General features: G+C 49.2%; 1 protein-coding gene and 1 pseudogene across 2 annotated transcripts in view; one reads left to right on the forward strand and one right to left on the reverse strand.

Moving 5' to 3' along the window:
• Positions 1–13,511, reverse strand: part of LOC135056588 (oocyte zinc finger protein XlCOF7.1-like) — a 195,415-nt pseudogene that overhangs the window by 89,688 nt on the left and 92,216 nt on the right.
• The window catches only part of LOC135054490 (zinc finger protein 436-like), a 54,942-nt gene that overhangs the window by 21,887 nt on the left and 19,544 nt on the right, over positions 1–13,511 (forward strand). For both annotated transcript variants that reach the window (XM_063957598.1, XM_063957599.1), the window contains exons 3-6: positions 516–707; positions 4,323–4,401; positions 5,203–5,300; positions 5,441–6,176. In XM_063957598.1, the coding sequence (XP_063813668.1) occupies positions 516–707; positions 4,323–4,401; positions 5,203–5,300; positions 5,441–6,176 (1,105 nt within the window). The remainder of the gene's footprint in view (positions 1–515; positions 708–4,322; positions 4,402–5,202; positions 5,301–5,440; positions 6,177–13,511) is intronic.

Raw genomic sequence — 13,511 nt, forward strand, 5'->3', positions numbered from 1 at the left:
ACTACAGGCATCCTGTGTCTCCACACCTCCAGTTTAGAAGCTGAGGCTCCTCGTGTTCAGCAGATGTTCCGTTCTGCCTCAGCCTTGTCCAGCTGACCGCAAATTCATGCCGGCCAGCGTGAACTCAGTCCTGACACGGTTCACGGTACACCGGTTTCAACACCCGCCCCAGTCTGGGGACAGTCCAGCATGAGTTCTAAGGGCTACCTTCTTTTATTCTTTTACTAAGAGCTTCTTCAGTCTTGATTATTGCTTCACTACATGCGAAGGAACTTCATCCAGCTAGTCCACCTCCATCCAGGAGAGCCCGTTTGTCAAACCGAATCCAGTACGGAAATATCAGTTCCAGCTACTACTTCCGTGACAACAGGGACATGACTGGTGAGGTGAGGGGATCTGGGAGTGTCTCAGTGACAGCACTTATATCTATAGTAATTATACAGGGACATGACTGGGGAAGTGAGGGCGATCAGGCAGTGTGTGCAGTGATATTTGCTTTCTTCCCCAATACACAGAAATACACAGTAGTAAGGAAGACATCTGGCGAGTATGAGACAACCAGCAGTCGCCCCCTTGTGTCAGGAGGACTAAGCAGGACCCAGAGCCCCATCCCGGTGCCTCCATTTTACTCACTGATACATGAGAGAGACCATGACCAGGAGATCCTGGAACTAACAAACAAGATCATTCAGCTGCTGACTGGAGAGGTGACTGCTGGGAATGGGGCATTATACAGTAACACCAGGAGATGTGTCTGGGTAATGACTGGAGAGGTGACTGCTGGGAATGGGACATTATACAGTAAGACCAGAGGACGTGTCTGGGTGATGACTGGAGAGGTGACTGCTGGGAATGGGGCATTATACAGTAACACCAGGAGATGTGTCTGGGTGATGACTGGAGAGGTGACTGCTGGGAATGGGGCATTATACAGTAACACCGGGGGATGTGTCTGGGTAATGACTGGAGAGGTGACTGCCGGGAATGGGACATTATACAGTAACACCAGGGGACGTGTCTGGGTGATGACTGGAGAGGTGACTGCCGGGAATGGGACATTATACAGTAACACCAGGGGACGTGTCTGGGTGATGACTGGAGCGGTGACTGCTGGGAATGGGACATTATACAGTAACACCAGGGAATGTGTCTGGGTGATGACTGGAGAGGTGACTGCTGGGAATGGGGCATTATACAGTAACACCAGGGGATGTGTCTGGGTGATGACTGGAGAGGTGACTGCTGGGAATGGGGTATTATACAGTAACACCAGGGGACGTGTCTGGGTGATGACTGGAGAGGTGACTGCTGGGTATGGGGCATTATACAGTAACACCAGGGGACGTGTCTGGGTGATGACTGGAGAGGTGACTGCTGGGAATGGGACATTATACAGTAACACCAGGGGATGTGTCTGGGTGATGACTGGAGAGGTGACTGACGGGAATGGGGCATTATACAGTAACACCAGGGGACGTGTCTGGGTGATGACTGGAGAGGTGACTGACGGGAATGGGGTATTATACAGTAACACTAGGGGACGTGTCTGGGTGATGACTGGAGAGGTGACTGCTGGGAATGGGACATTATACAGTAACACCAGGGAATGTGTCTGGGTGATGACTGGAGAGGTGACTGCTGGGAATGGGGTATTATACAGTAACACCAGGGGTCGTGTCTGGGTGATGACTGGAGAGGTGACTGACGGGAATGGGGTATTATACAGTAACACTACGGGACGTGTCTGGGTGATGACTGGAGAGGTGACTGCTGGGAATGGGGTATTATACAGTAACACCAGGGGACGTGTCTGGGTGATGACTGGAGAGGTGACTGTTGGGTATGGGGCATTATACAGTAACACCAGGGGACGTGTCTGGGTGATGACTGGAGAGGTGACTGCTGGGAATGGGGCATTATACAGTAACACCAGGGGATGTGTCTGGGTGATGACTGGAGAGGTGACTGACGGGAATGGGGTATTATACAGTAACACTAGGGGACGTGTCTGGGTGATGACTGGAGAGGTGACTGCTGGGAATGGGACATTATACAGTAACACCAGGGGATGTGTCTGGGTGATGACTGGAGAGGTGACTGCCGGGAATGGGACATTATACAGTAACACCAGGGGATGTGTGTGGGTGATGACTGGAGAGGTGACTGCCGGGAATAGGACATTATACAGTAACACCAGGGGACGTGTCTGGGTGATGACTGGAGAGGTGACTGCTGGGAATGGGGCATTATACAGTAACACCAGCGGATGTGTCTGGGTGATGACTGGAGAGGTGACTGCTGGGAATGGGACATTATACAGTAACACCAGGAGATGTGTCTGGGTGATGACTGGAGAGGTGACTGCTGGGAATGGGACATTATACAGTAACACCAGGAGATGTGTCTGGGTGATGACTGGAGAGGTGACTGCTGGGAATGGGACATTATACAGTAACACCAGGGCATGTGTCTGGGTGATTACTGGAGAGGTGACTGCTGGGAATGGGACATTATACAGTAACACCAGGGGACGTGTCTGGGTGATGACTGGAGAGGTGACTGCTGGGAATGGGGCATTATACAGTAACACCAGCGGATGTGTCTGGGTGATGACTGGAGAGGTGACTTCTGGGAATGGGACATTATACAGTAACACCAGGAGATGTGTCTGGGTGATGACTGGAGAGGTGACTGCTGGGAATGGGACATTATACAGTAACACCAGGGGACGTGTCTGGGTGATGACTGGAGAGGTGACTGCTGGGAATGGGACATTTATACAGTAACACCAGGGAACGTGTCTGGGTGATGACTGGAGAGGTGACTGCTGGGAATGGGGCATTATACAGTAACACCAGGAGATGTGTCTGGGTGATGACTGGAGAGGTGACTGCTGGGAATGGGGCATTATACAGTAACACCAGGAGATGTGTCTGGGTGATGACTGGAGAGGTAACTGCCGGGAATGGGGCATTATACAGTAACACCAGGGGACGTGTCTGGGTGATGACTGGAGAGGTGACTGCCGGGAATGGGGTATTATACAGTAACACCAGGGGACGTGTCTGGGTGATGACTGGAGAGGTGACTGCTGGGTATGGGGCATTATACAGTAACACCAGGGGACGTGTCTGGGTGATGACTGGAGAGGTGACTGCTGGGAATGGGACATTATACAGTAACACCAGGGGATGTGTCTGGGTGATGACTGGAGAGGTGACTGACGGGAATGGGGCATTATACAGTAACACCAGGGGACGTGTCTGGGTGATGACTGGAGAGGTGACTGACGGGAATGGGGTATTATACAGTAACACTAGGGGACGTGTCTGGGTGATGACTGGAGAGGTGACTGCTGGGAATGGGACATTATACAGTAACACCAGGGGATGTGATGACTGGAGAGGTGACTGCTGGGAATGGGGTATTATACAGTAACACCAGGGGACGTGTCTGGGTGATGACTGGAGAGGTGACTGACGGGAATGGGGTATTATACAGTAACACTACGGGACGTGTCTGGGTGATGACTGGAGAGGTGACTGCTGGGAATGGGGTATTATACAGTAACACCAGGGGACGTGTCTGGGTGATGACTGGAGAGGTGACTGCTGGGTATGGGGCATTATACAGTAACACCAGGGGACGTGTCTGGGTGATGACTGGAGAGGTCACTGACGGGAATGGGGCATTATACAGTAACACCAGGGGACGTGTGTGGGTGATGACTGGAGAGGTGACTGACGGGAATGGGGTATTATACAGTAACACTAGGGGACGTGTCTGGGTGATGACTGGAGAGGTGACTGCTGGGAATGGGACATTATACAGTAACACCAGGGGATGTGTCTGGGTGATGACTGGAGAGGTGACTGCTGGGAATGGGACATTATACAGTAACACCAGGGGATGTGTCTGGGTGATGACTGGAGAGGTGACTGCTGGGAATGGGACATTATACAGTAACATCGGGGAATGTGTCTGGGTGATGACTGGAGAGGTGACTGCTGGGAATGGGACATTATACAGTAACACCATGGGATGTGTCTGGGTGATGACTGGAGAGGTGACTGCTGGGAATGGGACATTATACAGTAACACCAGGGGATGTGTCTGGGTGATGACTGGAGAGGTGACTGCTGGAAATGGGACATTATACAGTAACCCCAGGGGATGTGTCTGGGTGATGACTGGAGAGGTGACTGCTGGGAATGGGGCATTATACAATAACACCAGGGAATGAGTCTGGGTGATGACTGTATCACTGTGTGTGTCAGGTTCCTATAAGGTGTCAGGATGTCACTGTCTATGTCTCCATGCAGGAGGAGGAGTATATAGAGGAACACAGGGATTTGTACAATGACGTGATGATGGAGAATCACCGGCCCCTCACATCACTGGGTAAGAGGAGACTGTCATGTATTGTACAGGGGAGAGCAGGTATGGGGGCCCTATGGTGGTCATTCCGAGTTGTCAAAATCACATTTTATTTGTACTTTAAAAATAAGTCAGATCCAATGTTTTTTATATAGGTAGTACGCCATTGCCTATGTCTTCACTTACAAATATCATCATTTATTTCTCCTTCATCCACTAGGGGACACTGGAGTAAGCCCTCTTTCCGAGTTGTTCGCTCGTTATTTTTTTCTCGCAACGGAGCAATAAGTCGCTAATGCGCATGCGCAATGTCCGCACTGCGACTGCGCCAAGTAAATTGGCTATGCAGTTAGGTATTTTACTCACGGCATTATGAGGTTTTTTCTTCGTTCTGGTGATCGTAATGTGATTTACAGGAAATGGGTGTTACTGGGCGGAAACAGGCCGTTTTATGGGCATGTGGGAAAAAAACGCTACCGTTTCTGGGAAAAACGCGGGAGTGGCTGGAGAAACGGAGGAGTGTCTGGGCGAACGCTGGGTGTGTTTATGACGTCAAACCAGGAACGACAAGCACTGAACTGATCGCCGATGCCGAGTAAGTCTGGAGCTACTCAGAAACTGCTAAGAGGTGTGTATTCGCAATTTTGAGAATCTTTCGTTCGCAATTTTGATAAGCTAAGATTCACTCCCAGTAGGCGGCGGCTTAGCTTGTGCAAAACTGCTAAAAGCAGCTTGCGAGCGAACAACTCGGAATGACCACCTATATACACACATCACCTGATAATCACATATATACACTGTACTCAGTCACTGTGTCTCCTACAGCTAGGCCCAGTAACAGAGATACCCCAGAGAGATGTCCCCGTCCTCTGTATTCCCAGGATTGTACAGAGGAGAATCACAGGATCCCACAGGAGGTTGAGGTAGGTGGATTTGAGGTCTCACCAATATACCAACGTGACTGTCTTTTAATGATGTGCAGTAGAGCTGTGTGTTTTATACACTGATATCACACTGTTTACTCTCAATGAATTCAGACTTTATTATTTTATTGGTTATTTAGAGCGAAGATCTGATGGATATTAAGGTAGAAGATACAGAGGGAGAAGAAGAGACGTATGTGACTGATATGAAGGCAGAAGATATAGAGGGAGAAGAAGAGACGTATGTGACTGATATAAAGGCAGAAGATATAGAGGGAGAAGAAGAGACGTATGTGACTGATATAAAGAAAGAAGATATAGAGGGAGAAGAAGAGACGTATGTGACTGATATGAAGGCAGAAGATATAGAGGGAGAAGAAGAGACGTATGTGACTGATATAAAGGCAGAAGATATAGAGGGGGAAGAAGAGACGTATGTGACTGATATAAAGAAAGAAGATATAGAGGGGGAAGAAGAGACGAATGTGACTGATATGAAGGCAGAAGATATAGAGGGAGAAGAAGAGACGTATGTGACTGATATAAAGGTAGAAGACATATCGGGAGAAGAAGAGACGTATGTGACTGATATGAAGGCAGAAGATATAGAGGGAGAAGAAGAGACGTATGTGACTGATATGAAGGCAGAAGATATAGAGGGAGAAGAAGAGACGTATGTGACTGATATAAAGGCAGAAGATATAGAGGGAGAAGAAGAGACGTATGTGACTGATATAAAGAAAGAAGATATAGAGGGAGAAGAAGAGACGTATGTGACTGATATAAAGAAAGAAGATATAGAGGGAGAAGAAGAGACGTATGTGAGGTGTGATCAGCAGTGTAAGGAGGAGACAACCCCTACAGATACCAGCACACGTAAGTAATAAACATGAGATGAAATGATCTGTGGTACTTAGCTTGGTTGAGGGGTGTATTGGTGCAGTGTCTAGTTGCATAATCAGGATCCAGACACAGCTTCTTGCAGGTATATTCCAACCTTCAGCCTTCCTTGGCTTCCCAGCCTACTCACATTTAAGACTCGCTGGTCTGGCTTCGTCACAGCAACAGAAGTTCAGTCACAGAGTTTGGTGGTCTTCCCTGTCTCTTGTAGGTTTAGACATTGACCTCCTGTCCCCCAGTGGCTTCCTGGCGCACTGAGCTCTTTGACTGCCACTGCAGCCTGACTGGCTTTCCCAACCACACTTGGGCTGGATACACAGGTTGCAGCCTGTCCTGACTGCAGCAGTCTTCCAGATTGACTCCACTCTGCAGCCATTAGGTGTGCTCACACCTACCTTTTCTCCTGCAGGGTCCACAGGTTATCCACAGGATAACAATGGGATATGATGGAGCGACAGCGGATTGGCACCAAATGATCAAAAGCTTTCTGGGCTCCCAGGATGCAACATGCTTGTCCATATATCCCACCCACTGGCTCAGGCAAATCAGTATTTTGTTTGGAGCGACAGGAGCTGGACCATGGTCAGAGGGCTGCTGGATTGTTAGCAGCCCCAAGCTTTCTTGTTTTATTTTTATAGTCTTACTATGTTTTGAGTGATCTTACTAAACAGCGTCTTATACGCATATTGGAAAGAGTCGCTCCAACAACTCTCCGCCGGGTCACGACAACACTTACCCACGAGTACAGTGCTGTTTCGGCGGGCATCTGTGTTGGATATACTAGCAGGTCCATCAGACATTACCGGGCTGTCGCCGGAGCACGGGAAGAAGGTAAGGCATCGGTTCCGTGTAGCATGCATTGAACACGGACACAGCCGCACTGTTTTGGGAGGAGACCACCAAACAGTAGCTGACGCGGCTGCCACCACGGGTACTCCATCGCTAGGCCTTAGGGATCATAGGCACCAGGAATAGCATGAGACCGCGATCCCTAGGGTTGACGTCAGCAGTTGGGAGTCAGATGCTCTCCTGGTCGCCCCCCCCCCCCCACCCCCCTGGTTCATGACCGGTTTCCGCTGAGTCTACCGCCATGAACTGTTTCCTCTCTCTCCCTCACTCCCTGTCAGCGTCTGGGTGCCATTGGGACAAGCTGAGCTGATCCTGGGACTGTTTGGGCAAATCCTCCTCTGTAAAGCCGCCTGCCTCAGGGTTATATTTAATATAGGTGTTTCACAAGATATACTTATTGTGTATTTCTCTGACGTCCTAGTGGATGCTGGGGACTCCGTCAGGACCATGGGGATTAGCGGCTCCGCAGGAGACAGGGCACAAAAGTAAAAGCTTTAGGATCAGGTGGTGTGCACTGGCTCCTCCCCCTATGACCCTCCTCCAAGCCTCAGTTAGGTTTTTGTGCCCGTCCGAGCAGGGTGCAATCTAGGTGGCTCTCCTAAAGAGCTGCTTAGGAAAAGTTTTTTAGGTTTTATTCTCAGTGAGTCCTGCTGGCAACAGGCTCACTGCATCGAGGGACTTAGGGGAGAGAAGTCAACTCACCTGCGTGCAGGATGGATTGGCTTCTTAGGCTACTGGACACCATTAGCTCCAGAGGGATCGAACACAGGCCCAGCCATGGAGTCCGGTCCCGGAGCCGCGCCGCCGACCCCCCTTGCAGATGCTGAAGATTGAAGAGGTCCAGAGACAGGCGGCAGAAGACTTTTCAGTCTTCCTGAGGTAGCGCACAGCACTGCAGCTGTGCGCCATTGTTGTCAGCACACTTCACACAGCGTGTCACTGAGGGTGCAGGGCGCTGAGGGGGGCGCCCTGGGCAGCAATGTATAGTACCTTTTTATGGCTAAAAATACATCACATATAGCCCTTAAGGCTATATGGATGTATTTAACCCCTGCCAGATATCACAAACTCCGGAGAAGAAGCCCGCCGAAAAGGGGGCGGGGCCTATTCTCCTCAGCACACAGCGCCATTTTCCCTCACAGAAATGCTGGTGGGAAGGCTCCCATGCTCTCCCCTGCACTGCACTACAGAAACAGGGTTAAAACAGAGAGGGGGGGCACTGATTTGGCGATATGAATATATATTAAAATGTTATAAGGGAAAAACACTTATATAAAGGTTGTCCCTGTATAATTATAGCGTTTTTGGTGTGTGCTGGCAAACTCTCCCTCTGTCTCCCCAAAGGGCTAGTGGGGTCCTGTCCTCTATCAGAGCATTCCCTGTGTGTGTGCTGTGTGTCGGTACGTGTGTGTCGACATGTATGAGGACGATGTTGGTGAGGAGGCGGAGCAATTGCCTGTAATGGTGATGTCACTCTCTAGGGAGTCGACACCGGAATGGATGGCTTGTTTATGGAATTACGTGAGAATGTCAACACGCTGCAAGGTCGGTTGACGACATGAGACGGCCGGCAAACAAATTAGTACCTGTCAAGGCGTCTCAAACACCGTCAGGGGCTATATAACGCCCATTTACCTCAGTCGGTCGACAGACACAGACACGGACACTGATTTCAGTGTCGACGGTGAAGAAACAAACGTATTTTCCTTTAGGGCCACACGTTACATGATAAGGGCAATGAAGGAGGTGTTACATATTTCTGATACTACAAGTACCACAAAAAAAGGTATTATGTGGGATGTGAAAAAACTACCTGTAGTTTTTCCTGAATCAGATAAATTAAATGAAGTGTGTGATGATGCGTGGGTTTCCCCCGATAGAAAATTATTGGCGGTATACCCTTTCCTGCCAGAAGTTAGGGCGCGTTGGGAAACACCCCTTAGGGTGGATAAGGCGCTCACACGCTTATCAAAACAAGTGGCGGTACCGTCTACAGATAGGGCCGTCCTCAAGGAGCCAGCTGATAGGAGGCTGGAAAATATCCTAAAAAGTATATACACACATACTGGTGTTATACTGCGACCAGCGATCGCCTCAGCCTGGATGTGTAGAGCTGGGGTGGCTTGGTCGGATTCCCTGACTAAAAATATTGATACCCTTGACAGGGACAGTATTTTATTGACTATAGAGCATTTAAAGGATGCATTTCTATATATGCGAGATGCACAGAGGGATATTTGCACTCTGGCATCGAGTAAGTGCGATGTCCATATCTGCAAGAAGATGTTTATGGACACGACAGTGGTCAGGTGATGCAGATTCCAAACGGCACAAAGATGTATTGCCGTATAAAGGGGAGGAGTTATTTGGGGTCGGTCCATCGGACCTGGTGGCCACGGCAACTGCTGGAAAATCCACCTTTTTGTTACCCCAAGTCACATCTCAGCAGAAAAAGACACCGTCTTTTTAGCCTCAGTCCTTTCGTCCCTATGAGAGTCATATCTGCCCAGGGATAGAGGAAAGGGAAGAAGACTGCAGCAGGCAGCCCATTCCCAGGAACAGAAGCCCTCCACCGCTTCTGCCAAGTTCTCAGCATGACGCTGGGACCGTACAGGACCCCTGGATCCTACAAGTAGTATTCCAGGGGTACAGATTGGAATGTCGAGACGTTTCCCCCTCGCAGGTTCCTGAAGTCTGCTTTACCAATGTCTCCCTCCGACAGGGAGGCAGTATTGGAAACAATTCACAAGCTGTATTCCCAGCAGGTGATAATCAAATTACCCCTCCTACAACAAGGAAAGGGGTATTATTCCACACTATATTGTGGTACTGAAGCCAGAATGCTAGGTGAGACCTATTCTAAATCTGAAATATTTGAACACTTACAAAGGTTCAAATCAAGATGGAGTCACTCAGAGCAGTGATAGCGAACCAGGAAGAAGGGGACTATATGGTGTCCCGGGACATCAGGGATGCTTACCTCCATGTCCCAAATTTGCCCTTCTCACCAAGGGTACCTCAGGTTCGTGGTACAGAACTGTCACTATCAGTTTCAGACGCTGCCGTTTGGATTGTCCACGGCACCCCGGGTCTTTACCAAGGTAATGGCCGAACTGAGGATTCGTCTTCAAAGAAAATGGACGACCTCCTGATAAGAGCAAGGTCCAGAGAACAGTTGGAGGTCGGAATAGCACTATCTCAAGTAGTTCTACGACAGCACGGGTGGATTCTAAATATTCCAAAACCGCAGTTGTTTCCGACGACACGTCTGCTGGTCCTAGGGATGATTCTGGACACAGTCCAGAAAAAGGTGTTTCTCCCGGAGGAGAAAGCCAGGGAGTTATCCGAGCTAGTCAGGAACCTCCTAAAACCAGGAAAAGTGTCAGTGCATCATTGCACAAGAGTCCTGGGAAAAATGGTGGCTTATTACGAAGCGATTCCATTCGGCAGATTCCACGCAAGAACTCTTCAGTGGGATCTGCTGGACAAATGGTCCGGATCGCATCTTCAGATGCATCAGCGGATAACCCTATATCCAAGGACAAGGGTGTCTCTCCTGTGGTGGTTACAGAGTGCTCATCTTCTAGAGGGCCGCAGATTCGGCATTCAGGATTGGATGCTGGTGACCACGGAGGCCAGCCTGAGAGGCTGGGGAGCAGTCACACAAGGAAAAAATTTCCAGGGAGTGTGATCAAGTCTGGAGACTTTTCTACACATAAATATACTGGAGCTAAGGGCAAATGTATAATGCTCTAAGCTTAGCAAGACCTCTGCTTCAAGGTCAGCCGGTATTGATCCAGTGGGACAACATCACGGCAGTCGCCCACGTAAACAGACAGGGCGGCACAAGAAGCAGAAGGGCAATGGCAAAAACTGCAAGGATTTTTCGCTGGGCAGAAAATCATGTGATAAGCACTGTCAGCAGTGTTCATTCCGGGAGTGGACAACTGGGAAGCAGACTTCCTCAGCAGGCACGACCTCCACCCGGGAGAGTGGGAACTTCATCGGGAAGTTTTCCACATGATTGTGAACCGTTGGGAAAGACCAAAGGTGGACATGATGGCGTCCCGCCTGAACAAAAAAAACGGGACAGGTATTGCGCCAGGTCAAGAGACTTTCAGGCAATAGCTGTGGACGTCCTGGTAACACCGTGGGTGTACCAGTCGGTGTATGTGTTCCCTCCTCTGCTTCTCATACCCAAGGTATTGTGAATTATAAGACGTAAAGGAGTAAGAACTATACTCGTGGCTCCGGATTGGCCAAGAAGGACTTGGTACTCGGAACTTCAAGAAATGCTCACAGAGGACTCATGGCCTCTGCCGCTAAGAAGGGACTTGCTTCAGCAAGTACCATGTCTGTTCCAAGACTTACCGCGGCTGCGTTTGACGGCATGGCGGGGGAACGCCGGATCCTAAGGGAAAAAGGCATTCCGGAAGAGGTCATTCCTACCCTGGTCAAAGCCAGGAAGGAGGTGACTGCACAACATTATCACCACATGTGGCGAAAATATGTTGCGTGGTGTGAGGCCAGGAAGGCCCCACGAAGGAATTTCAACTCGGTCGATTCCTGCATTTCCTGCAAACAGGAGTGTCTATGGGCCTCAAATTGGGTTCCATTAAGGTTCAAATTTCGGCCCTGTCGATTTTCTTCCAGAAAGAATTGGATTCAGTTCCTGAAGTCCAGAAGTTTGTCAAGGGAGTATTGCATATACAACCCCCTTTTGTGCCTCCAGTGGCACTGTGGGATCTCAACGTAGTTCTGGGATGCCTCAAATCACATTGGTTTAAACCATTCAAATCTGTGGATTTGAAGTATCTCACATGGAAAGTGACCATGCTGTTGGCCCTGGCCTCGGCCAGGCGAGTGTAAAATTGGCGTTTTTTTCTCACAAAAGCCATATCTGTTTGTCCATTTGGACAGGGCAGAGCTGCGGACTCGTCCCCAGTTTCTCCCTAAGGTGGTGTCAGTGTTTCACCTGAACCAGCTTATTGTGGTACCTGCGGCTACTAGGGACTTGGAGGACTCCAAGTTGCTAGATGTTGTCAGGGCCCTGAAAATATAGGTTTCCAGGACGGCTGGAGTCAGGAAAACTGACTTGCTGTTATCCTGTATGCACCCAACAAACTGGGTGCTCTTGCTTCTAAGCAGACGATTGCTAGTTGGATTTGTAGTACAATTCAGCTTGCACATTCTGTGGCAGGCCTGCCACAGCCAAAATATGTAAATGCCCATTCCACAAGGAAGGTGGGCTCATCTTGGGCGGCTGCCCGAGGGGTCTCGGCTTTACAAATTTGCCGAGCTGCTACTTGGTCAGGGGCACACCCTGACTGAGGAGGACCTGGAGTTCTCTCATTCGGTGCTGCAGAGTCATCCGCACTCTCCCGCCTGTTTGGGAGCTTTGGTATAATCCCCATGGTCCTGACGGAGTCCCCAGCATCCACTAGGACGTCAGAGAAAATAAGATTTTACTTACCGATAAATCTATTTCTCGTAGTCCGTAGTGGATGCTGGGCGCCCATCCCAAGTGCGGATTGTCTGCAATACTTGTACATAGTTATTGTTACAAAAATCGGGTTATTATTGTTGTGAGCCATCTTTTCAGAGGCTCCTCTGTTATCATGCTGTTAACTGGGTCCAGATCACAGGTTGTACAGTGTGATTGGTGTGGCTGGTATGAGTCTTACCCGGGATTCAAAATCCTTCCTTATTGTGTATGCTCGTCCGGGCACAGTATCCTAACTGAGGCTTGGAGGAGGGTCATAGGGGGAGGAGCCAGTGCACACCACCTGATCCTAAAGCTTTTACTTTTGTGCCCTGTCTCCTGCGGAGCCGCTAATCCCCATGGTCCTGACGGAGTCTCCAGCATCCACTACGGACTACGAGAAATAGATTTATCGGTAAGTAAAATCTTATTTTTCCAAACACTCAAAGAAAACAGTAATTTGCCACCCACATACGCCTTCCTGTCAATCTCCTTGTGAACGCCCGTGTGAAAGGATAGTTTGCACAAACCCATCGCTGAGTGGCGTTCCGCTTTGTACCCGTTCAACATGCCAACACATTGCGGTGCATGCGCAGTTTAGACCTGATCGCCCGCTGTACGAAAACGCAGCCTAGCAATCAAGTCTGAATTAGGCCCTTTGTCTCTATCTACCTATGAGTATGAATGGTTGGATAAGTGCCGAATGCATATAAGTCTGTAAACTATTGCTGCTGTTTCTTTTGCTGTGCGACTATGTTTAAAACTTCTATATAAGGTAATGCAGTAATATGTGTCTCCTACATACTTGAAATGTATTTTATAGTTGATGATGTGCTCATACTGCTTTTTATACTAATGTATAACTTGTGACTGATACCTATTGTGATTGCTAACTTTACTATACTTCTGTCAGTTTTCTGTGTATTCCGATCCTCAGTGCTGGTGCAAAGCAGGGTAGGGTTAGATTGTGTGTCACTTTA

This window comes from Pseudophryne corroboree, chromosome 3 (genome assembly GCF_028390025.1).
Source record: "Pseudophryne corroboree isolate aPseCor3 chromosome 3, aPseCor3.hap2, whole genome shotgun sequence".
NCBI lineage: Eukaryota > Metazoa > Chordata > Amphibia > Anura > Myobatrachidae > Pseudophryne > Pseudophryne corroboree.